The sequence below is a fragment of the Thunnus maccoyii genome, chromosome 2, assembly GCF_910596095.1.
Source record: "Thunnus maccoyii chromosome 2, fThuMac1.1, whole genome shotgun sequence".
Taxonomy (NCBI): Eukaryota; Metazoa; Chordata; class Actinopteri; order Scombriformes; family Scombridae; genus Thunnus; species Thunnus maccoyii.
The window spans coordinates 26,381,867-26,406,492 of NC_056534.1; the positions used below are offsets into that span (position 1 = coordinate 26,381,867).

Genomic DNA, 24,626 nt, shown 5'->3' on the forward strand with positions numbered 1-24,626 from the left:
TTTTTGGGTAAAGTCGGTAAAATAATCAGAGTTATGAACTTGCTCAACAGGCATGCATAGTCAAAGTTATGTTGAATCTAGATATTCCTTCCAGATAGCAGATACCCCCTCAACACCCTCACACCCACATACACATCACCCTCACAACAGAATGACAGAGAAACAAGATAGTTCAGGAAAGCTGGAAAGATAAGTAAACTTGACAACACAAGAGAAGGGGAGACTGGGTGAGCAAGATAGACAGACAGACTACAGGAGAGAGACAGAGAGAGAGAGAGAGTGAGAGAGAGAGATCTCCAGCAGTGCCAGCCGAAAGAGGATCAAGGTGGTTTTGGATGAGTTTCAGAGGTAAGCTGCAGTTAAAGCTCCTAGCTTGGACCGTTCACACGCAAATGCCAAGCCCCACCGCACACATCATGAAACACAAGACAACATTCAGGTGAATGGTGACAGGAGAGAGGACATCATCCACTGTTTGGGGTTCGGTTCAAGAATGCAAGTGCAGTATTATATGCGGTATCGTTCCATGTTGTGGAGAAAACATTCTCACAGTATGTATAACATACTTTGTGTGTTATACATACTTGATTCTAACTTATATGAGGATTTTTATCACATGAATTTATAAGTGCATAAATGCACCAAAGAGTTGACTCTGGTGACACTATGCCCCCATCTTCCATAACGGTTACACATGTCTGGAGACATGGTTGACATTGTTTGCAATGGATTATGCAGAATGCTTAGGCTCAAAATTGTCATTTAAAAACAAGTCCTGAATTGTATCCTTGTTCAATTTGATGAATAAAAAAGGGTGAAATCAGAATTATAAAATATAAAATCCATTTGAAATTTTGGGGTTTAAAACACAATTTGCAGTGCAAACACTTGTTAATTAGTGCACAATGAGCAGCTTATTTGGATTTTCTCCACATTTTTCTCTTAGTAGTGTTGCCATTCAGTAGGAAACATAAAATCCAGGGGAAAAATCCATTTAGTATCCATCTAGTACTTTTACTAATAATGATCTCAAAAGCTCAACTAATCAGAAAAAAAAAAAAAAAAAAAATATATATATATATATATATATATATGTGTGTGTGTGTGTGTGTGTGTGTGTGTGTGTAATGTGAAAAACTGCAGTGTTCTACAGTGTTTTAGTGTCTTTCAGCTCATTGTTGTAATTTACTGTTCACTCTCATTACTCTCATCAGCTGCACTAAATAGACCAAAAAATCAAATAATGCAGGTTTAAGTTTACTATACCTGTCAAACATTCCTTATAGAACATCTGAGTTGAATCACTTCAGTCATTTCTGCACCATTTGACATTTATATCATTTAACTAGTATTATGGGATGCAATGAGCAAACTGAACCTTGAATTACTGATTACATTTAGGATGCAGTGCAACCCCAGTGGGTATTAATCCATCATTTGAATCAATAGGAGCTCAAATGCTGCTAAATACTTCCTGAGATGATTCCCTGCTACAAAACCAGAATATGGTAACAGTTGTAGGTTCGAAGATAAGACACAAACTGGTGTGTTGTTCTTTGAGGTCGTCGTGACTTCAGATAAGTGAACTGACATCGATTTGAATCTTCTGGTCTTTTAACCCTAAAGGTTTAACATGGTGAATCACTGCCAGCCTCCAATCAGTCCAATTGACCCATCTCCTCTCCATTACTCGCCCTTCAGTCATTACAGCAAATGAAAGTGAACAATCCAACTAGCTTCTCTCGCTCTCACTTTCTTTCTCTCTGTTCAACCCCTCTATCTGGCACCGGGTTCCAATGTTTATGCATTTACTGAGATTGCTGGCGGGATTGTCAGAGAAAAAGGAGGGTTTATTTTTTTTTTCTTTTCTCTTTCTTTTTTTTTCCTGTGCAATCTCTTGCCTTCAGAAACCATTAATGCCCATTCAACATCAACATCAAGGCACAGCTTTGATGTCTATTCTGGCAACAGACCTCTTTCTTTCTCCGCTGCCTGCTGCTCGTCTCTCTCCTTCTCTCTATCCCCCTTTATCCCTTCCTCTTCCCTTCGCTCACTCTTTACGGTTACTGTACAATCAAATAATTAAACGGATTGTCGACAAAATGATTTTACCTGGCAATTAAATATGCAAAGCGAGTCGGCAGGCGGTGTATGAGAAGGCGATTAAAAAGGGGCCCACTGCAAATCTACAAAGGCTTCACCAACACAATAGGCAGCAGCCCCTGCCTGCCTCGCACACTAGCTTAGCCTGGGGAGTGACTGGTGCCTCTTTATACCAGTCTCACACAGCCATGTTTACAATAGCCCCAACCATGCTATGCCAATTACCACTATGCAAGGAGAAATGAATGCCACTGTTTGGAGAAAAGACAGGGATGGCGGCATATGAGACATATGGGGCATACAGGGCAGGGGAAAAGAAAAGCATATGCTGCCAATGAAATCAAACTTTCACCACAGAAATGTTCTCTGTTGATGAAAAGTCACTGTGTGCTTCAAATTAAAATTTCAAGTTTAAGAAGTCAAAAGCATCCCATGGAAGTGAAGTTTCCGTGAAAGCAGGAACTTCAGAAACTGCGTGTAACCTGCATTGCACTTCAACAAAGCACCTATTGGGATTGGAATGCCATGGAAAGGCTGAGAGAAATTTAAGGGGGGGGGGGGGGACACAGAAAAGCCAGAGCTCCTGATGTGCGAGAGAGGGAATGCGACAGTCAGTGTCCATCTATCAACGCTTCGGTGGGGAAAAATGCAAGCAATTTTCCTGGATAGGTTTCCCTTCAAAGCCAGAGCCCCAAGAGGCTGTAAAAATAGAGTTGGGGAGAGGTGGGGAGGGTGGGGGTAGAAGGGTGGAGGGTTACACCTGCCCCGTTCCAGACAGTTCAACAGAAACTAGCTGGTTCAGCCTGATTAAACCCTTCTCATTGTGAAGTTAAACCCGTGGAAGAATTGATTTTAGGGTTTCAGGAATATGTAATACATTGATTATGTGTTGAAGTTTCACCGCTCCATGCTTTTGATGAAAAGAGTCTTGGAAATTAATTTGCTATTTGTGGTGTTAAAAAGACTAACTGTTAAGGGGTGGCTGCAGTAAAATTATTTTGAAGTAAAAAAGAAGTGTGTATGTGCTTTAAGAAAGAGAAAACCTACAGTGTCTCATAGATGTGACAAGCATTGGCGGCTTGTCTGTTTTTCTTCCTTTTTTTGCCATATTGCCAGGAACAGCTAACAGGGTAGAAAGAAATGAGAAAATCATTTTGTGGGAAGTGAAAGCTTGTCAGTAATGACTGTTGTTATCTTTGTTACGTGGCTACCTCTGCTTTTTGCCAATTGCAAGTCTCTTTTTATGTCAACAATTTGAATTGAGCTGTACAAGTGAGTGAGTCTGCACGCAGCAGAGAGCATCACGCTCCCCACCACTGAATTATTCCCTGGTATTAAACGATTTTTTTCCTCCCACTGCTGAAATAAAGCCAGATAATTGAGGCAAACATGGCTAGGCCCTCTGATAGGGGATGCAGGGTGCTTCATTAATGTTTGTGTTGACTGTCAGAGAATAGCGCTGGTCCTCATTGCTCTTTAATAGGACCAATTAGCCCATGCCCCCATTTCCATGCTTAATGTTTCCCATTTAAGTGCTGAATACAGAACCCGCACATTTAAACACTGAGGAACCGTAATGCATCAAAAGGTTACAGGCTTTTAGTGATTCCTGTTAATGCTGTGAATTAACAGCTTGCATTCATGAATTCAAACTTCAATCATTTTTTCAGCAATGAGTCATGTTTTCCAGATTTTCAGTCCAGCTATGTTTTGAACTCCTGGCAATAATGACTGAAGAAATGACAAGAATTCATTTAATCATTCATTTTGTTCAACCAGAGAGTCACCTTCTCACCATCCATCTGCACTGTGTGATGTGCTCACGGCACTACACTACAGTACATGTTTAATAAAGGCAACTATAACAATATATTACTTTCTTCATTACTTAGAAAGATATGAGGGTTACAAAGTAAGCAGGTAGCTGTCAAGAATAATTCCAGTTCGCTAATATTTCACAACAGGTTCCGCACATATTTCCTACTTTGCAAATTCCGTCCTTTTCAGAACTGCTGTATGGTGTAGAGTCTGCATTTTCAGTATCCAATATTTCTTATCATTTATAATAGTTATATTGCTACATTTCTGTTTGACCAGCTATAACAGAAATTTTATTTTAGTGGGCTTTCACTAGTAATACGTTTGATTACATTGCTACATTATTCCTCAAAAAAAGGAATTTAGCGGGACCTAGTTTGAGTTATTAAAAATGTTTATTTTTTGGTCTTTTTGCTTAAAAATGAGGGTCCCCAGACAGTCCTGAATTGGGGACTTTTTGGTGATATGTTACATCAGGACACCCTTGATATGCTTGATACTAAACACTTAGCATTTAACAATATTCCAGGTGCTGAATTCATGATTTCTGCTTCTCTAGATTTGTATAACTGCAAGAACCTCATTGTATATGTGTTTCTTCCTCACCAGGTGTCCAAGAGCAACCTCAGCTCTGTAAGCTCGACAAAGTGGAAAAGCGACTTTCCAATCAACTCTTGTTGCCTCTTAAAGTCTGTCACAGAAAAAATATAATCTATTGCTAATGCTGGAAAGTTTGCTGTGCAGTATGAACTGGCTGTAAAATGAAAAGATATGTGACACTCGAGCTGCAGTGTAAACAAGCATCTTTGTTTTTCTGGAGAATCATGAAAAAGGCAATTCCAGGCACAACAGCTTTCATTTGAAAAATATAAAACTTTAATAAAGGCTACATCTCTCAATAATTACAATAATTATAGGTCCATGTAAATCTTAAAATGAAACTCTTTATATAATGTATAATTTACAGTTTAGATAGAATGAAACAAAACAAAAAAGGCTGTGGTGTAAAAACAAAAACAAAAAAAACATGATTACAGGATATTATTAAAAGCATAAAAATATCTTTTCAACATAAAACCCTTCTGAAAACCAAGGGATATATATTAAAACCCTGAAACAGGGTAGCACATGGTATGGCATCCATGTAGGCACAGGTGCTGTACTCATAAAACACCAGCGATAGTGTGTTTATATGTGTGTATTGTTTATGTGTGTGTGCGTACTCTATGTGTGCATCACATGTGTCAGTATCCATACTTCAGAATGCATAATTACAATGTATACAGGAGCTCTGCTATATACGATGTTACTGTAACAACATTCAAAGGATATCGGAGCCATAATTCTTCAATGTTCTGTTTTTTTTTCTTTTCGTTTTTTTTTGACACGCTAGCTGACTTCCTCAAGAAGTCATTCTCTGTGACCCAAACTGGTTCTTGTTAGCACAAGTTATTTTGGTGTGAGGGCTGTAAACACTGCCATTATTAGATGGTACAACTTGTGCTCCAGGTCTCCTCTCTGTGTGTATCTGCAACTGTATTCATCCCCCCCCTGTGCAATGCCTGGTTTACAAACAAAGGCACAACAAAAAAGATTGAGCTCTGTCGCCGGACTGAGAGAAGACAAAAAGAGAGGAAGGGGGAGAACGAGGGATAGGATACACTAGTGTGACAAACTTAACATTACAAACTATCAGCAGCATATAAGACTGGGATTAACCATTAGAATAGTGAAGGGAGTGCGCCTCGGACAGGACCACTGCTAAGGTTGTTAGTTTGGGTCAGACGTGGCTACAAGGCTATGGGAGGTGCTAGGCTAGTGTCACGTCCTTTGTGTAAAGTAAAAACAAACACTAAACAATATCACCACAGTATTCTCCCAACATTCAAAGCAGCTTGCCCATTGGCTGGAAATGGGGAGGGGGTGGGACATAGCTTTAAGGAGACTTGGGAAAGAGGAAAGGGGAAAGGAGTGGGTTGTTTTTTTCAATAAATACTTAATAAAAACTTTCAACTCATGACAAAAAGCATCTATATATATATATAATACATGTATATATACATATATGCATGTATGTATATGCACACGTACAGACGTTTTTGTAACGATGTTGGAGTGTAACGTTAAGAGCAGGTTGGTGGCACTGCGTCTTCAGCGCCTGCTAGTCCGTTGCACTCGGCCGTGAAGCCGGTGCCATCTACATCTTCAGTGGTTATATTCAAGAAGAGGCAGGGTCTCACCCCCACTGGCCTCCAATCATTATCATCATCATCATCATCCTTGTATTGGTCTTTTAAAGTCGCTCATGTCATTCCCTTGTGTTTCTAAGGCTGATTGGTTGAGAAAGTCAGGGAGGGGCAGTACCTCCTCTGGGTTCGGCATACTTCATTGGCTCGTCTTCCTTCAATCACTCCTCTTGTGCTGGATATATTAACTCTGTTTAGCTTAATATTAAGAAATAGAAAAAAAACAAAAACAAACAGGAGTCCAGAGTGTTTTTTGTTAATTACACAGAGTCTCTTGCTCAAGTTTTTAGGGACAGTTTAGCTTTTGGTTGGGCAAGGAAGGGCATTGGTTGGTTGGCAACAAAGTGGCTTTTAGTCCATCCTCTCCACCTTGCCCAGGACCTTGCCTTCATACATGGGCAACACGGTGGCATCTTCCCACACCTCCTCGAACACAGCACCACACTCAAACTCATCGCTGGCCTTCTTGAAGTAGTACCTGAGGAGAAACAAAGAGAGAGGTCTGTGATTAGAAAATGTTGAGCGTGGGTGTACGTGAAAAAAATAAAAATTGAACTCAAACGAAACCTGACAGAATGGCAGCAGGAGTGCATCTGATACATTTCATCGTGTTTTAAACTGCTTTGAGGCACCTACACAACTACTTCCATATACGCGCTCGCGCACAACTCCCTTTAGTCCAAATCAAACACAAACACACACACTCTGAGAGCCAGAAATGGATCCTGCTCAAAACAACTTAGTCATAGCCTTCAATGCCATCCCTGCACACATCAAAGGCAGAGCCTGACTCCACATCACACCGCTGCACAAACAGAGCTGAACCCTCCGTTTAAACGCTCCCTGTGATAATTCAAGCTGCTAGAAACAGCCTGTATGTGTGTGTGTGTTCATCCATGTGTGGTTGTCTCCTCATCCACTTGTTCATCATGACTGTTGGCCATTCAATAGATGTCTATCTGTCCTGCAAGGTCTTATTAAAGTTGAAGGGTTAATTAGAGGCTGTCTTTAGTCCCCCCTCCTCTCTCTCTTCAGCAGTGCCCTCCTCCCTTTCTGTGTCTCCATGGCTTCTAATTGGGCTGGCTGTCAAATGAAGGGCCTTTCTGTCACACAGGTTGACATTTCAGGTGCCTGAGAGTCTGCCTGTGACTGCAAGTGCACACTCCGCTGCTTGCATATAAACACACACACACCCTATGTTACTCCCTTACACATACAAATACACACTTGCCATCTCACCACACATACACACACACACACACACACACATATACACACACTTCGGGCAGCTTTCCGATCACCAGCGGAGAACAGAGGAAAAAAGAGGGAGCAGAAAAGGAAGAAAGCAGGGGGAAGTGGAGTGGAGGCCTTCACTGGCCCAGTGAGTGGGTGTGATAGGTTGGATGTGGGCCGAGCCTGAGGGGCTTTACCCCGGGAGGGGGGAGGAGGACGACCACTCAGACAGTCTCCTGGAGGTCACAGGTCACCTAGCTAGCCCACTCTTCTTCTTCTCTCAAGCAGAGATAACTCCCAGGGTTAGCTTGGTCCCAGTGACTGTGAAGTCTCCTGGAGCTCCTAATGATTTCTCCTCTCTACTTTAAACCCAGCAAAAGATCAGCAGGAGGGGATTTAATGATAAGCTTTGTAATGGAAAAATGCCTCATTTTGCCCATGTGTGCCTGCGTTCAGAATACAAAAAAAGACAAAAAAAAAAAGAAAAAAAAGCTCTGTGTTTTATGAGCAATTGCTCAGCTTAGAGTCATTCAAACATCACATGTAAGGAGAGGCATTCAAAAACGTACACATACAGTTTTATTTCCCATGTTGATTGTAATTACACACAAACAAAGGAGGAGGAGGTTGTGTTACCACAACTGCAAGAGCTTCTATTCAAGTGTGCAGCTATGTGACAGAGCGGTGATGGCTTTGTTTAATGATATGGCATTTCAGCAAACTTCTTCTCTGTTGTCTATGCTTGGCTGGGCAGGATTTGGCCTTCTCATCTTCATTATTATAAACCAACTAAATGCGTGACCCTTCTCAATGTAATTGGCGGGGCAATTTTTTTTGAAGAAAATGCTACATTCTCACTCACAAATAGTTCAAAGTCATCACTTTGTTTCAGAGTGAGACAGAGAGAGACAGAAGGAGCCTTTCCATTGGAACATGTTTTATGTGGCAGGATTTTTCTCTCTTCGCAACATCTGGCACCAATATCGTCTGGCAGAGCTGCAGCGTACTGTTCTCCGCTGTACCGTTGCCATGTCCAAATTAACCAACTCCACACATTCTGCTGCCATTGAAGCCAGACGCTTCATCCCCATCTCCCCCTTTTCTCTCGCTCGCTGAAGAGTTATGTGACAGCAGGGGTGCAATGACTTGTTTGCAGGCCTTCTCTCTCTTGCCTAACAAGCAGATGTGGCTGTAACCTAATGTTGATGTCATGGGCATGCAGGCTTCATGTCTTTTCAGTGGCAAACAACCTAAGCAGTACTGGAATAGTTACTTGATAATGCAAGCTTGAACTTAACTGAGGGCTTTCTTTTTTGATATTTCTTTTAACCGACAATATTATAAATTATCTAACAAGTCCTCACATTGTTTAAGAATTTCCTCTCAATGTCTGACATTAACAGGAGGTATGTTTGCTGTGTTAACTGCTATCAGTCATTAACAGAAGAAAGTGCTTGCGGCATTTGATTTTAATGCCTGATGCAATAATGTGGAGGAGGAATTTGAAGGCCTTGCAATGGTCTTTGTGCACAAAATAAAATGGCCTAGGCTTCAAAGCCATATTTATTAAGGCTGCCTTACCATGGAAATCAGTACCAGATGTGAGAAAAAATTTGCTCCAGAACACCCCCCTTCTCTCTGTGTGTGTAAGCTCTGAATACAGTGGATCAGCCCAGTTTCTTTTCAACTATTGGGCTCCAGTATTTCACACTACCACTCAGCAGATGAGCATATACAGTACATGACCAATAACAAATGCACATACATTAACAGCTAACTAACCCCGCAACAGCTTCAAACACAACCAAACAGGTGTGCATAAACATCTAATTAAGTATGTGCTAGTGTATTGTGATCTATGTGGTGTTGTCAGTGGTGTATTTACCTGTAGTTGCCTTTCTTGCTAAGTTGTTCCTTGAAGTGTCCCAGGGTGAGGCAGTGGGTCTTCATCATACTGCGATAAGGAATCTCCTCACCACAGAAGAAGTAGGTGACCACTAGCTCCTTAGACCTGAGAATGCAAAATGAAAATGGGTTTTCAACATCTGGACTTGTAGGAAAAAGGGTAAGATTGTTGAATGTAGACAACAATTCTTTGGACTAATATTAATTAAGGATGCCAACAGACAGCTGGCTCACTGACGGTCAACCAATTAAAAACTAAAAGAGGCCTCACAGTCAGGTTGTCTGCGGCTTAACATCAAACACCCACCCCATTCAAAAACAAATGTGTGAAAGGAGCCAATAAACTTGAGTTACCAGGGGCTACTCAACACATCTTTGTTGGGTTCCACTGGTGAGTGTGTGTGTTGGGAGACGGGTGGGTAGTTAGGATTCCGTATTAAAGCATGTTTAATCTTAAATGATTAAAAAGCGAGAGAAGAGGAGTTCAAAGACATAGCTATGCTGACTCACAACATCTCTCTTTGAAGGGAAGAGCAAGAAAATCTGGGAGGAAGAGAATGAAAACACAAGCTTGGAGAGAGAGGGAATGATCAAAAAAGTGTCTAAGTGTAACAGGAATGAATTCTATTAGAAGACTAGAAAGCAAGTGCAAAAGAAATGAAGAAAAATAGAATTGTAGAAACAAAGACAGTAATGTGTTACAGATTAAAAAGAGAAATCCGTACTCGTCTGTTTGCAGTCCAGAGCTGGCTAGAGGGCTTCCTCCAGTGGGGAAAGCAGCTGCTGGATGGCTCCTGTCTCTCTGAAGGCTGCTGGCTGCTGCTGAATGTCTGTCAAAATCACAGAGAGATCAATACGAATCAGTACTCACATCAGTATGAAGAGAAATCACTGGACACCGTTTACAGTAAACACTGATGTGGTCAATCAGATGTGGAAGCTGGGGAATATGAATGGCAGTTTTGGTTTTATGTGCACGGTTGAATGTGTGTTCTAAGTGTGTCGGAGTTTGCCTACCTCTGTTTCGGCGGCTTGGAAACCTCCTCTAGTCTGCGGCAGGCCTCCTCCAGCTGTGCCAGGGTGTTGGGTGGGGGCAGGGGTGGCATGGCTGGGTCTTGTATGAACGGATGGCCAGGGTGGTGACCACGGAGGTGAGCCCCACTGCCGATACCGCCTCCACCCCAAGAGGAGTGAGTCCGACTGGGCGGGGTCTTGGAGTCAAGGGGGTTGGACTTCTTTAGACCTTGAGTGCTGTTCGATTAAAAGGAGTCAATATATAACATGAGTAGTGAACTCAAGACTGTACTGTTCTTTGGAGGCCATTCTGTGGTACAGATGATGTCGTGGTGATTCCTGACAGACACTTACCTGTGTGGCTTGTGCTTGCCCTGCCTCTCACTCTCCAGGATCCACTGCCAAACATTCTGAGAGCGGTCGGTGGCATCTAGGGGAAGACGTGGTGGAGACACGCCCTCATCGGTAGCCTTGACTGGCCGTCTGGACAAAGTGCTGCAGCGACTGGAGGAAGAAGGCAAAGCAAGTTAGGACCAGAGAAAGAGCAGTTTTACCACTGAGGGAATTTAAGAAATCAGGTACTAAGGGCTAATGTACAATGCTGACTGACAACTGGTTCCAGCATAGCTAAGAAGTTACACTCACGCAGGGGTGAAGTCGGAATAATTGGCGCCCCCTGGAGGGCAGAGGCACTGCACACGCTGAGCCGCCTCAGCCTCAATCTGCTCCTTGGTCTTGGGCCCAGCGTGATGATGGTGGATGTAGTGGTGGTGAATGTGCTTTGTGGACTGCCTGCCTGTCATCAGAACCTTGGTGGCCCCAGGATAAGCACCAAAGAAGGGCCCGTGGCCAGAGGACACCAAAGCGCCTGTCCGATCGGGGGAGCCTGAGCGCGGTGAGTGCCGAACCACACCTGGTGACTGGCAGCCAGGTGTCTTCAGGACACGGGATAGGTGTTCGTCTAGGATAGCCTGGGGGTCTTCCTCACACTGACTGCCAGATGGGAGCAGAGGATGATGGAGGGAGGTGTTGCTGGTGAGGTCGCCGCTTTCCTCCCTTTCCTCCTCCTGGACAGGCAAAGAAAGAAAAGAAAAGTTCAGGCAATTGACGAAACATTCATACACAGACACAAGCAGAGGAATTTATGTATCAACTTACACCAACTTATATCTATCATCCTCTGAAGTCAGTGAGAGCAAACGCTTGGATAACTTGATTTGAGTTTCCTTTTTGCCGTACTGTTATCTTCGCTAACAGGCTTTGGGTGCGCTTCATCTATAATGCAGAGTGTGCCTGTGCTTCACAAAGAGACTGGCACTACACATACTCAGCAAACGTGCCACTGGAGAGAAGCTAAGTGCTAACTATTTGAAGGAACTTGCAAGTGTGTCTAGAAACATAAGTTTGAAAGTTCCTCCTGGTGAAATAGTGGAGGACAGAGAGGGAAAAGGAAGAAGTAGCTAAACCAAGACAGACTTTCAAATCCCTTGGTCTTATCCCTGTTCTTCGACATGCTAAAGTTGGCATAAAGGCTTTTGTAGTGCAGTAAGGAACAATCGTCCTGACCTAACTTGGATAAAAGTTAGAATTCACAAGTGGCTGCCATGCTAAATGTTGGTGAAAGTGTCATAACAGGTTTGTATGCATCTGTACCTCCTGGATCTGCTGCAGCCTCTCCTCCAATGAGCTCATGGTGTCCTGCTCTCGCTTCAGTTTCTCCAGCCGGGCTATGAGCTGAGCAGCAAAAGCTGAGGGCTCAACGGGGGTCATCTCCTTAGGCAGCCGATGTGTCCTCTGCAGGGTAAACAATGCAGGGGGAAGGACACTTTAGTGTGTGTGCGAGTGTAAGTGCTTAGTGTTTCTGATGAATGCAATATGGTGCATTAATCCACTGCCCTTGCCCTAATCCCATCTTGTTCCAAAAAGCCTGCTACTATTCCAAAAGGCCTAATCCAGATGCCCTTGCCCTCAAGCTAACCTGAACCTTCTCCGCCACCCGTCCCTCCCCAGATCTTCTCATGCCCAGTGCCCTTGGCAGTGCCAGGCTACTGGGCGAGGGGGAGAGAAAGGGGTAGCAATGGCGGGGTAGCAGTTGGTCTCGCTCGGAGGGGAGGCCCCCTGCCTGCACCCTCTGTAGCCCGACCAAGCCATCAGCTAGGCAGCCTCTGAAGTCAGCACACTTCAAAGGGCCCTTGTCAAACATCAAACGCACACTAGGGGTGGGAGGGACACGCAGCTTTAAATCTCCGAATAAAAGCCAGATATCGACAGAGAAGAGAGAGTGAGGAGAGGAGAAGGGAAGAAAAAAGGGAGAAGGGGACAAAATTAACAGCATGAAAAAAGAGGAAGAGGATTGAGATGTGCGTTTGTGAAGTGGCAATGGTGGCAGAGCGAGAGCGAGACAGAGAGGAGGGAAAAGAGGGAGGGAGAGGATAGAGGAGTCAAATACTGGGAAGATCTGAGGGGAAGTAGTAATTTATTTCCCGGCTGCATGCAGGGCAGCTCAGAGGTACTCTAGTCACATTATCCTCCTTTTTCTTTAACTTTATGCGCCGGTTTCTCTCTCTCCCTTTCTTACTTTTTTGTTATTTGGCACACTGGCTTTCTTGATTTTGACTCTTTTTTTGTTGTTCCTCTCATCTCTTTGTAGACACGATGAAGGGAAGAAGAAGAAAGGCAAGCGGAGCTGCTGGCAAAGGAGCGCCAGCCCTGCACGGGGCCCCTGCTGCCTGGGGCTGGTGCATCATGGGAGACAGAGCCATCTCCAAATCAGGAGGGAGACATTAAAGGAGTGCAAGTGGGAAAGGAAAAGAGAGAGAAATTGAGAGCGAGAAAAGACAGAGAGGAAGAGAGAAAAAAGGGGGAACAGACAACACTGTCAAATGCATGCACAAACACACACATAACTCTTCCACATACACATACCTGTGTTTGGATATGAAGACAAAAGAATTTTATATTTCTTTTCTTGTCTCAAACGTATCCGCCTCCTAACCTGTGTCAATCTGTTCTAACCCAGTTCCTTAAACCTTCCCACAACAACTTCAGCAGGTCAACAAAATCTTCAACAGTGTGTGTTCAAAGCACACACACAGCATGACCCAAATAGTAATGGGACCAGGGTGAGAGTAGAGGAAAGTGTAATTGAGCAGTGCTATGACTCCCATTAATCTGCTGGGATTTTAACAGTAATGTTGGCATTCATTTATGTCATTCACAGAATCATTTGATTGTTGAATTTATCATCTTTAATATTGCCGTGATGTCTATTACCTAGGCTACAACCACAGCTATTATCATCGAAAACACATGAAGCTGTGACGCTGCATGACATACTACAGTTACAGAGAAGGAATACAACGATGAGTTTATATTTACAGCCGTACAGAAGCTACTTGGATGGGGGAAGGGGGCGGCTTGAAACGGCAGAAGAGGAAGTGAAGTGGTATGCAAATCCTGCCTTTCATTTACCCTGACTTTTATATGAAAACGAGCGGGGCAATGAAATATAGTATTCTGTCACAACATGCTCTCTGAAAAAAATAAAATAAAATAAAGGAGAACTCCTCGAGGGAATCAGGACCCAGTTGTCTTTCAGCGTGTAGAAGTTTGAGTTTGGCGGATTACAAAAAAGGCAACACTGAGACAGGAAGTAGAACTTAAACAAGTAGGACTTACAGGAAAGTGGGGTAGCGAAATCTGGCCATTGATCTTGACACTGCGATGCATCTCTCGCTGGAGCTGCTTCTTGGTGCCCAGCTTATATGGAGGGATTCCATCTCTGTAAAAATAAATTAAGATATAGACATTTACATTTGGTTTTAAAAAGAAGTCAATCACAGACCACTCAGAGACTAAATTTTCAATTACACTGATATGTTATAATCAACTATCCAGTGGATGTTATTTTTGCTCATTTACTGCCCCTCTACTAAATGCTTGAACACCAACTGCTGGTGCATTAGCACCATTAGCCAATGTTTGTGGCGAAAAACCCTTAGGAGGTAGTTCATCATTGAAGTGACTGACACAACACCACCCAGTAACCACCCACTAGGCACACTAAGCTAAATCAAAAGACCTCGGAACCCTTGAAGCCAAGGCAACAAAAACACACATAACAAAACACACCAGGACAATAGGCGAGATATGCTAAACATCCTACTGTGGGCTTCAAAAGAAGAGTCCCACTGATTAGTCCTTGAAGATTAGTCCTTGTCAACTGACAGCAGTTGTTTAAAAAGCAAAAGAATTAGCAGTAACCTCAGTAGCTGGTAAGAGTCAGAAACTACTTCAGGCTAAAGCAGGCTAGCAAATGCTTCTGGTTTTGTAGCTCTGATATATTAATATGAAAATAGAGATGTAGCTAGGAAGACTAGTAGTCTCTGGACAATTAAGCATTTATTCTGGGAATCTTATTCTCAGTTTTTCATTCTGTGTCTGCTAGCTTTTCCAGTCAGCTGCCACTTAAGCTGGGCCAATTATCTTGGCCGTTTTGGCTGCTCAGAAGTGTCTGACCTAGCCCAAACGCTACTTTTTCTGCTGCCTCTTTGAAATCTCACACTCATGCACATATGCACCCGCTGCCATCTTCGTTTGGCAAGCGCTCTGCTGTGAGCCTCTGATCTCAGCAACATCAAAAGGCTGGTTTGTAAGATAAGGTAATGTTTGAAGTTGGTGCAGCAGCATTCCCCAGCGTCCAAGTAAATCCATAAATAAGATATAAGCAAAAAGAGAAAAAAAATCCCCCCACCCCTTCTTCTATCCCCCCTTCCCAAATCCTCCTCTTCTTGTTCTTTATCTGGGAAATGAGATTCAAATTTGCAGTGTGGCTTTTAACCACAATAAAAGGACGCACTAATCAAATTGTTCCCTCGAATGAGAGAGGAAGAAGCTGCGTTTTTTATTAAAATCAGTTAGGGGTGGAGAGAGAGCTGGGGACAAGGACAGGAGAGATCTCTGTGTCAAAGACCTTAGTGAGAACTATTAAAAGAATATGACTTTGACAGATGACACTGTACAACAATGAATCTATTTTTTCTTCTTTATTCATCTGACCAAGTTCTGCAAGTCACATTTCAGAGTGACACTGTCAAGAATAATCAGATAATGAAGCCAAGCTGCAGATATCACCAGTGTTGCAACAAGCTTCTTGTAAGTTGGGCCTCCTACCAAAATCAATGCTTCACAAACTCTACCCTTGAGACTACAAGCCATCATCCCTCAAGGCGCAGGAAGAAACACAGGAAACTCTTCAAAAGTAAAACTCAACAGCCCAGAGGAATTTGTGCGCTAAAAGGAACCCCAAACTTAGTGGCAAAACATCATACCCAAACAAAGCTCGCCAACTTCCCTCTCACTAACTATGTTTTTATCAACCCAAACTGTCCCCACCCTGGTGAACCATTTGACGACCGGGTGCTTTGTGCAGGTTGGGGAAGAGAAAACAGCCGTGGACTCTTTCATGGTTTCATGGGCCCTTACTTTATGGGGATCTCCTATTCAGTTGTGCAAGTCATTTTCAAAGCAGCCAGCCACCCTCTTATCCCCCTAAGCTCCCCTCACCTAACAATAGGCTGAAAGCGATTCAGTTAAGCCCTTTATACTCCATGCACTTTATTTTCTCACTCCCTTGCACTTCGAGCCTCACCACTCCTGCTATTGGCTCTGGAGGGTGGAGGAGAGAAGCTGTGGAGGGTTGGGTGGGTGGAGGTGATTTTTTGGGGGTGCCCTAGTCTGGCCAGGGGGAGTTCCTCATGCCTTGTCCCAAGGTCTAGCAATGAGTAACCCCTGTGAAAGCCTCGCAGACACATGATCTCAGCACGCCGCAGAGGCCAGTGGCAGGAAACCGACCCACCATGTGAGTAAGCCTCCTTTCATTTGGTGCCAACATTTTTCAATGAGTTTGTCTTGAGGCCCGAATGGCCATTTCCCTCCCCCTCTCCTCCAGTTCTTCAAAGGGAAAAAGCGATTAGATAATATGAAAAAAACAAGTCTGTTGTGGCAGAAGGGTGGGTGGGATGGATACATTTCAACTTTGAGGAAAATGAGGCAACGCCCCCACCCACATCAAGACGATCTCATTTTTTTCTCCCTTCTCTCCAGCCTGCAACGCATCAGAATAAACTTCAAAAGGTCTTCAGACATAATGACTTTCCCAGAGTTATCTCCCTGGAGGCCACAGCAACAACTACACATTAATAGAATTACCTGTATAATTAAAATACATTACAGACCATTATTTCGCAACAGTGCAGTCCCCTGGCCCCAAGAAACGCTGAATCTGTTGAACTACAAGGCCAAATATTTTTCTTCACATCTCTCAACATTTTCCTGGAAAGGTGTTGACTGAACTTTGTTCCAAGCACATTAAGATACTATGGAAATAATAAAATTCACAGAGCTTTGGCCAGGGTCAGCTGAATGGAAATGAGCCTTTTGAAGTTGCTACATTATCTCCGGAGAAGGCTGAGTTGAAATGAAACTGACCCACCTACTTTTTGATTTCAATAAAATCTAAAAACACTTACACGCTACTGTCCGTCATGGACATGGAATCGTCCGTTGTGGCATCGCTGGAGATCTCACTGTCATTGGCACTGGTGGCAGGGGCAAAGATGTAGCCGGAATTGACAAAGTAAGGGCTGGCAGGGTCTCCCCGACGGTGGGACCTGTGGACCCAGGAAGAGATTTTCCACATTTTTATGTGATGTCTTTCAAAGTTGTGGTGTGAAGCAAGGACAGTGAAGAGTTATGACAGAGTTGGGTGAAGTTTATTTACCCCGTGCTTCTGTCTTCATTTTATCCAAATTTAAAAGGAAACGTGACAGCTTGGAGTTTGTTTTGTTGATGTTCTGTGCAGATTTCTGTAATTAGAGTCACTTTCATGAGAGTTTGGGGCTGGAGGAATTTGACAACCATATTAAGAGATTGAGCTATGGGTTCTCTTTTTCTGGTCTTTCTTTCCTTCTCTCTTTCATTCCCCCCTCCCCCCCATAACATACAGGGGTTGTGTGTGTGTTTGGCGGGGTTGAGGGGTGACAGTTGGAGTGAGTGAAGTGAGCAGCCTTGCTGTGTGTGAATGAACAACAGTATTTCCCTTCTTTCCCTCTCTTCTGTTATCTCCCCACCCTTTTGTTTGGGCCAGCCCATACTCCTCCACTTTTCCACTCTGAAACTCCACTCTCTCTTTCCTTGGAGTGTTTTCTCTTCCACACTCTCCCACTTCTATCTCTCCCTCTCTCCATCATTCAGTCTGGGGCCCCTCCTTTACCCACTCTCCCCTGCTTTCCTTTCTAAAGTCTCTCTCCCTGTCTTTCTACTCTCCTGCTGTGTTGCATTCCTGTTCCAGTAGTGAAGGGGGTGGACAAGGAAGAGAGAGGGAAGAAGAGGAAGGGGGAACTTGAGCTTTAGAGAGGGAGGGAGGGAGGGAGAGGGAGAGAGGGAAAGGGGGAAGGAGGGCCCCTTTCTTTATGAGAATGCCTTCTGCCGGGAGTGCTGAGAGGAGAACCCCAGCATGACTAAAGCCGTAGGCCCCAAGCACAAACCTGACCTTTGGAAGGTCCGCGCAAAGAGTCAGGTATTTAGCACAGCTGGGCTCTCTGCACCCCCCACTCTCTTTCTCCATCTCTTTTCTTTCTTTCATGATCCCCCCCTTCCTGTCTTTCCCCCTTCCCCTTCTCTTGTCTCTCCCTGTCTCCCTCCAAAGCATGCTTAGTCTCTGTCAGACAGATTTTTTTTCAAAAAGGAGAGATAAGTGTTGGATAGAAAAGAAAGAGAGAGGAAAACACTGAGATTCACACACAATCTATGGCAAAGTAGGATCTGCGGTTGAAGCTGAGGAACTGAGTTGAGGATGTTATGTTTTTTGTTTTGTTTTTCTATCACTTTGGAGTTGAGAATTGGAGGTTTCTCAAAAGAGGAGAAAAAAGGAATCTGTGCAGTGGCAAAATTAGTTCCACATGTTTGAGATGGAAATTGGTTGACCTAAAGAGATGGTGAGGGGCAGGGGGAAAGGGGGAGAGCACGGGTGACAGAAGGGAGAAAAAGGGGCTCTCTCCCTCCCGCTTTTCTTTTAGTGAAAACCAAGAATGCAGGGGATCACACCAGGAAACCAGGAGATGCTCACATGTCAACAAACCCTGTGCTTATTGGTTCCTAACTAAACATGGCCACTTTGAGGCAAATGAGTAATTGTGCTATGATGTTATCTGACGTCTGCTCACATGAAAGATAAAATTCTCAAGGGACTGTTTAAGTTGAGTTATTAGACTTAATCAATTAGTTTTTACACTGTTATTAAAAAGTCATACTAGAGGCAATTTTCAAACCTTAGTCTCACAAAATGTTTGGTTAACTTGACAAGGAAAGTATGGATTATCTTTAAATTGCACTTTTCCTACAAATACCAAAGCATCAAGACATTGTCAAACCTCTCAGTTATAATTGTGTCCAGATGTGAGGACAAAGTAGTTGAGCAAAACATTTTTAAAGTACCCTTTGATGGAGGCTCATGCATAAAATCCAGTTTTTGAAAATGTTCCTGGCTTAAAAAGATTTCAGCTGTTGGACAATGTGTGGGAAGGGCTCTGAAGATAAAAGCCTAAATGCTTTCCACAAACAGTTCTGCTTTCATCTCTGACCAAGAGAACAATATCTCCGCTTGGCACAAGACTGACTGCACAAGTTCTCTTAACTCTGTACTAGCATTTCTTTGGGTTGGGAGATTTTATGATGGTGTACACTAACAATATGGCTAAGTTAGTAGATTTAATAGAGATGTACTGCATAACTTTACAATAGCATCATACTGTTTCATGTAGCTGTAACAGTCTGAGTCTTGGTGTCTGACTTTGTGCCTGAACCGGAGGAAGGGTTTCAAAGCACAGGAAACTTGAGCAAGCCAGCAGAGGGCTGCCTGCAAGACACCATTTACTTAAAAGGAAGGCTCAGATCCATTGATGTTTTGTACCCACCCCGCCCCTCCACCCCTCCAACCCCTTGACTAACTGCAAGGCAGGAGGGCACAAATATACAGGCATGTTCCTCTGAGACCCTTTGATCAAGTGCCTTTCTCTCTAAGGCATTTGTTAAATAACTACCAACTACCACATATTCACTGTAGTTTAACTAATGAAGGAATAATGAACAAGAGGAAAGTAAATAAAGTAATAAAAAAAAGTCCTCATGCACTAAGATGTAATGACAAAGGCATGCATCCTCTAACGTAAGGTGAGCGCTGCTCTTACCTGCAACTATTCTCCAGTACTTCAGCTGCTGTCCGGATGGTAGCAGTAGCCCTCAGGGTTTTCGCAGACAGTCCAACCACAGACCCTAACGCTTTTGCCTTTAGGTCATTACAACTCCACTCCTCTTCCTCCATGAGAGGAGGAAGGTATCCGCACATCAGCTTGAGGCTGCCGAGTCCGCCGTGGTTCACGTACGCGGCGTTCTCGCACCCGGTGCGCACGTATTCGAGGTATATGTCAGAGGTCAAAAACATCTGGTATGCATTCTCTTCCATGTTCGACTGAATTTCCGTCTGTGCCTGGTCAAACATGACAGAGTCTATTTGTTGTTTCTTAATACTATCCCTTATGAAGGTCTTGGTGGCGGGTTTCAGCTGCTTGGCGACAATGCTGTTGTTCTCAATGTACCGCTTGAAAATAACTTTGGCAACTCGCAACGTTTTGGTATCCTTTAAGTCCATTTGCCTGAAGCCGTTGCAGGCGAACCAAAAGTCCAAAGTGTCCACGCAATTCTCCCGCTCCAAAAAGGTCCTGAAGAGGTGAGCACCGTCTTGGTCGCCCAGAAGAAAATGCAGAGACTTTGTCCACCGGACTAGGGGCGAGTCCGGGGACGCGCTGCCCTCTGGCTCCCCGAGTCCATCCTCGTTCCTCCGCGGTGTGGAGCCGGGAGGCGCGGCGGCGACGGGGCTATCTTTAACCTTACTCTGGGCTCTCATTTTGGCAGATCTGCTGGGGTTGTAGCATGACGCCTCTCCCTCCTCCCCCGGTACCGGAGGACGAGGAGCATCTTCTCGGAAGCTACTGCTGATGTGCTCCGTAAGCGCCCTGCTCATGGCTCCAGCTCCGGTTGCCGTGTGAGAGTGCCGTCGTGCCTCCACTGAGCTCCAGCCTAATCCTCCTCACTCTCTAAAAGCAGCGGGGGAGCTTCTCAGCTCCTCTTCACTCTGAAACACAAAGTATTGATCTAATCAAAGCCATATCCTGCTGAACTTCAAAGAAAGACATCAAGTAAACAGTCCCTTTCAAAACCCCTCGCCGGGTTCACAGAGAAAGGAAATATGAAAGGCTTTTTTTTCGTTTCATTTATCTATTTATAATCTAAATGAGAGATCAACTGCAGCCTACATTCTCAACGTGCATTGATTTGTCACATCAAAAACATTTTACATGAACAATCATATCACAGTCATATCTGAGCCTGACTCTTTACCAAAACCGTATTCTCACAACTGTGGCTTACACGTGTTTTCCTAACGAGTCCATGTCACAGGCTTCAACTCCAATTAATTCCCAATCTGTTTCGGACGACCGTACCCTACCCCGGTCTGCATCACACACATACACACACAGACTCATTTTCACTCGGAGCCCACACTTATCCTCACCATCCCAGAAATGTACAGACGAGTAGAAATGCGTCTGATCTGCACCATAATGACCTTAAACGTTGTAATGTACCGGGGGTAAAAAGCCCCGCGGGAAAAGCCAGTCGCCCGTGCGTAAATGTAAGCGATCAATCGTCTTAATATCTACCCAAGAAGGCTATTACAGCACATTATTAAAGCCACAGCCCCGGCAACGTGTCTGAACTACCAACACGACAGAAAAGACGTGTTATATTTGGAGTAAAACCTCATCCAACGGATGAGTGATTTTAATCGGAGCCTCGGCGCCGAATCGAAGGAGACTGCAACATTGTTACGTTAAGCCTCTAAAACAAAATAAAGTGTGTGCTCGGCTGTTGCAAATGCTATGTAATGACTTCCACACTCTCAACAGGCAGTGTAAGTGTACAGAATGGTGAAAGCGATGCTTAAATCCGATGGATGAAGTCTAAATAAACGTGCGTAAAACATACCATCGCAGAGCAGATCCAACCAGTGTAAAACCCGTTAAAAAGTTGAATTATTACTCCATTTTCAGAAGAGCTGAGTACGGTCCAAAACTCTCAAAACAGTAATCCAGCACAAAAAGCGACGACGGACTATCAAAGCCTGTACCGTGCCACATGTGTCGTATATCGCTGCAAAACAACTGCTGTAGTTTAATGTACCCTGTCCCATTCAACAACTGACCTCAGAGTAGGCAGGCTCAGTCCCTATGTAGATCACTGGGGGTGTCAAAATCTGGAGGAGGTAAAAGAGGAGGTGGAGGGGAGGGGGGGGGGGGGGCTCTGACTGAAGAATACATCCCACTTTTTCCCAGCTTGGAGACGCACCACCCGACAAATATTCGGTTTTTATCTGAGCTACACATTCAAACATTCACTCACTCACACACACACATACACACACACACACACACACACACACACACACACACACACACACACACACACACACACATAAGCTTCTTATCTATCTCACCGTATTTCTCGCCCACAAACAAGAAACATAGCCCGCATTTCTCAACTTCAAAGCTCAGCAGCAGCACATCAAAGCGGCCAAGAGAGGGGGCCTGTGGAACAGCTTTCCTACAACTTACCATCCATGTACCCGAACAGCCTCCCTGATTAGAAAACGTTAAAGTTAAGTAGTCCAACAACAAGCTGTGCCTACAACCGCCTCGGCGCTCTTCTCCGTCCTGTACTGTCTATCACATTGGGCAACATTAGTGCAACCGCGAATAAAAGAGAGACGCGTTTTCCTCTCGACTTTTCTCCCCAGGTAGTGTTTCAAGAAGTCATGGCAGGCGGTAGAAATCCTCCGGGCTGTTTCTAAACCAACTGGGCTGAAGGTTTAACTGTGGACTTCAAAGTAAAAAACCGCTGGCCTGGTCCCGGAAGATACATAAAAACACAGCGTCTCATCTTTGCAATAAAAATGAAATAAAGCAAAATAAAATGAGCTAAAATGAAGACAAAGGAATGGAAACAGCCACAAATGGCAACATATCTCTCCTTTATCACTTCTTCGTCAGCAAAACTATGCGTTTTAAGTTAACTAACATTTAATAAACTTTTCTAGACAGGGAAATAATTTACACGTGTGCCAGGACCTTATCAAAGACAGGCAATCTAGAGCCAACTCCCCGAGGCTTTGGAGCGTCAGAAGTAAGTGATCTACCGCGCCAATAGCATTATTCTTACAGTCCGTCTGTTACTACACAAAGTTTCAACAGAAACACAAAGCAAACAAAAGCGATACTTTTGTTGCCCGTGGCCTCTTCAGATGACAGGAGTGAGTTTAGTGCATTCACCTATAGCTGAGGAGAAGCCCTTATGATATGGTTGAGGCTACAATACTTTATCCTTATGTCATTTCAGTAATATTTCTACTTAATTACAGGCTTACCAGAGCAAGGGGAGTGACAGTAAAGAATTTCTGGTTAACTATCATTTTAAAGAATGTCCTCAATTATTTAAAACTTATTCTTTAAGTTATAGCCCAATTGGATAATCCTATAGAGTGTAACTGTCAAATAATTTACATATTAGTCACAGGCTTTTAGCCACAAAGATGTCAACCTAACACACTTGCCAGTTCCACATTCAGGGAAAATGGCACAGCATGACATTTTGATTGAAATTGGACAGAGAGCAAAGGCAAGAGCGGTTCTCTAGTCTTTTAATTCACATGACTTCCCTAATGTCATTGTGACAGAATCTTAAAGAGTGGGTTAGACAGTGATCCAATCCCATGGTACTTCAAAGGCTATATTGTCCCTTTGATGTTGAAAATCAACTTTAAAGGAGAATATAATTATATAAGTCAGAGGATTCAAATTCACAAAACTCTCATGATGGTACAGGACAAGAGAGCTAATGAAATCCAACTTCTCTGAGGTCCCCAAGTGGTGATTATTTCATGTTGAGCTATACATAAAGAAATATGCATGCTGCGTAGCAGTTCCCATGTGAATTTCTGGTTGTGTCAGCTTCTTTGTCTGTTTGTCCAAATGTATTTGTACAAAGCACTCTTTCTCATGGTTAGGGTGACATGTAATCTAATGGATTGGCACTGTTGAGTGCTGAAAATGATTATTCAGTAACTAGCGACCCTTGTCATTTTCAATGTAGATTCAATGTTCAGTTTCCCACTGCATTGCCCAGCCACAGTGATAACATTTATACAAGCTTCCAACTTGTGGATTTTAGTTGTGACATATTTTGCTGAGTAATTTTAACATATTCCAGATTTTGAACAAAAATATGAGCCAAATATGAGTCCAGTTGATCACACTGACATCCTGCCAACCATTTCCTGCATGCTGTGAGTTTGTCTGGCAAATGAGGCCAGTTTACTTAAAATCTAATCTTATAAGAAATGTTCACTGTAAGGTGTTATCACAAAGCTGTACGATATCAGACAATACAATCTCTTTCTCTATTTGTTCCTCTGTGTCTGTTTAGGTGTGTGTGTGCATGTGTGACAGTGTGAATATGAAGAGGTCATTCATTGCCACTGTTTATACTGGAAGGCTCTGTAAAACAAACATTGCTGCCACAAATCCAACAATCCAGCACCCAAAATGCACAAAAGCTTTCAACACTTTGCAATGGGAAGTGCCCACTGTCTGCGAGATGGATCATGAAATGACAAAATGGGTCAGCAGCATTAGCACTGTGATGTTCAAGGGCCACTCGGCTGATCAAGCCCAAATTAAAGCCATGAAATATGTAGCCATACTGTTATCTGCACACTAACTTCTTTAAAGTCCTCTTTGAAAGGAGAATTGAGATATAGAAGGGTTATAAAATGTGCAGGACAATCTTAAAAGTGGGATATTTCACATTCAGGATAAGATGTTATCTTTGCTCAAATTAAATTAGGCCGCACATATCACTGCAAAAGAGAAAAAAAGTCCACAGACTGTAATTTTTGCTGACAGGCAGGAAGCTTCGTTCATGCTTTGCTCAGTCTGCTTTTAATGACATGTAAAGTTCAAACTATTCAACATTTCAGGAAGTGTTTGTTTTTAATCCATTGCTACAACTAAAACAGTTATGATCACAATAGATAGGGCCAAAATACAAATTGCTGTATATTTAAATTCATTTTGGGTTTCATGAGACACTAAACCCATGAGACCACACCTGTTGACCCTTGAATGCCCACTC

The 24,626-nt window shown here is 43.4% G+C and overlaps 1 protein-coding gene across 2 annotated transcripts; it reads right to left on the reverse strand.

Moving 5' to 3' along the window:
* Positions 1-4,924: 4,924 nt before the first annotated feature.
* LOC121886803 (axin-2-like) lies at positions 4,925-22,369 on the reverse strand. 2 transcript variants are annotated; one of them, XM_042397137.1, is made up of 11 exons: positions 22,052-22,369; positions 19,568-20,511; positions 16,850-16,990; positions 13,998-14,100; positions 11,973-12,113; positions 10,965-11,386; positions 10,674-10,823; positions 10,323-10,556; positions 10,031-10,135; positions 9,286-9,411; positions 4,925-6,645 (listed from the first exon to the last, which is right to left on the reverse strand). In XM_042397137.1, exons 2-11 carry the CDS (start codon positions 20,398-20,400, stop codon positions 6,519-6,521), a joined length of 2,382 nt encoding a protein of 793 aa, XP_042253071.1. In that variant the 5' UTR covers positions 20,401-20,511; positions 22,052-22,369; the 3' UTR covers positions 4,925-6,518. The 2 variants fall into 2 exon arrangements, with proteins under 2 accessions (XP_042253071.1, XP_042253070.1); XM_042397136.1 differs by lacking the exon at positions 22,052-22,369 and adding an exon at positions 21,426-21,644.
* Between the last annotated feature and the right edge of the window lie 2,257 nt (positions 22,370-24,626).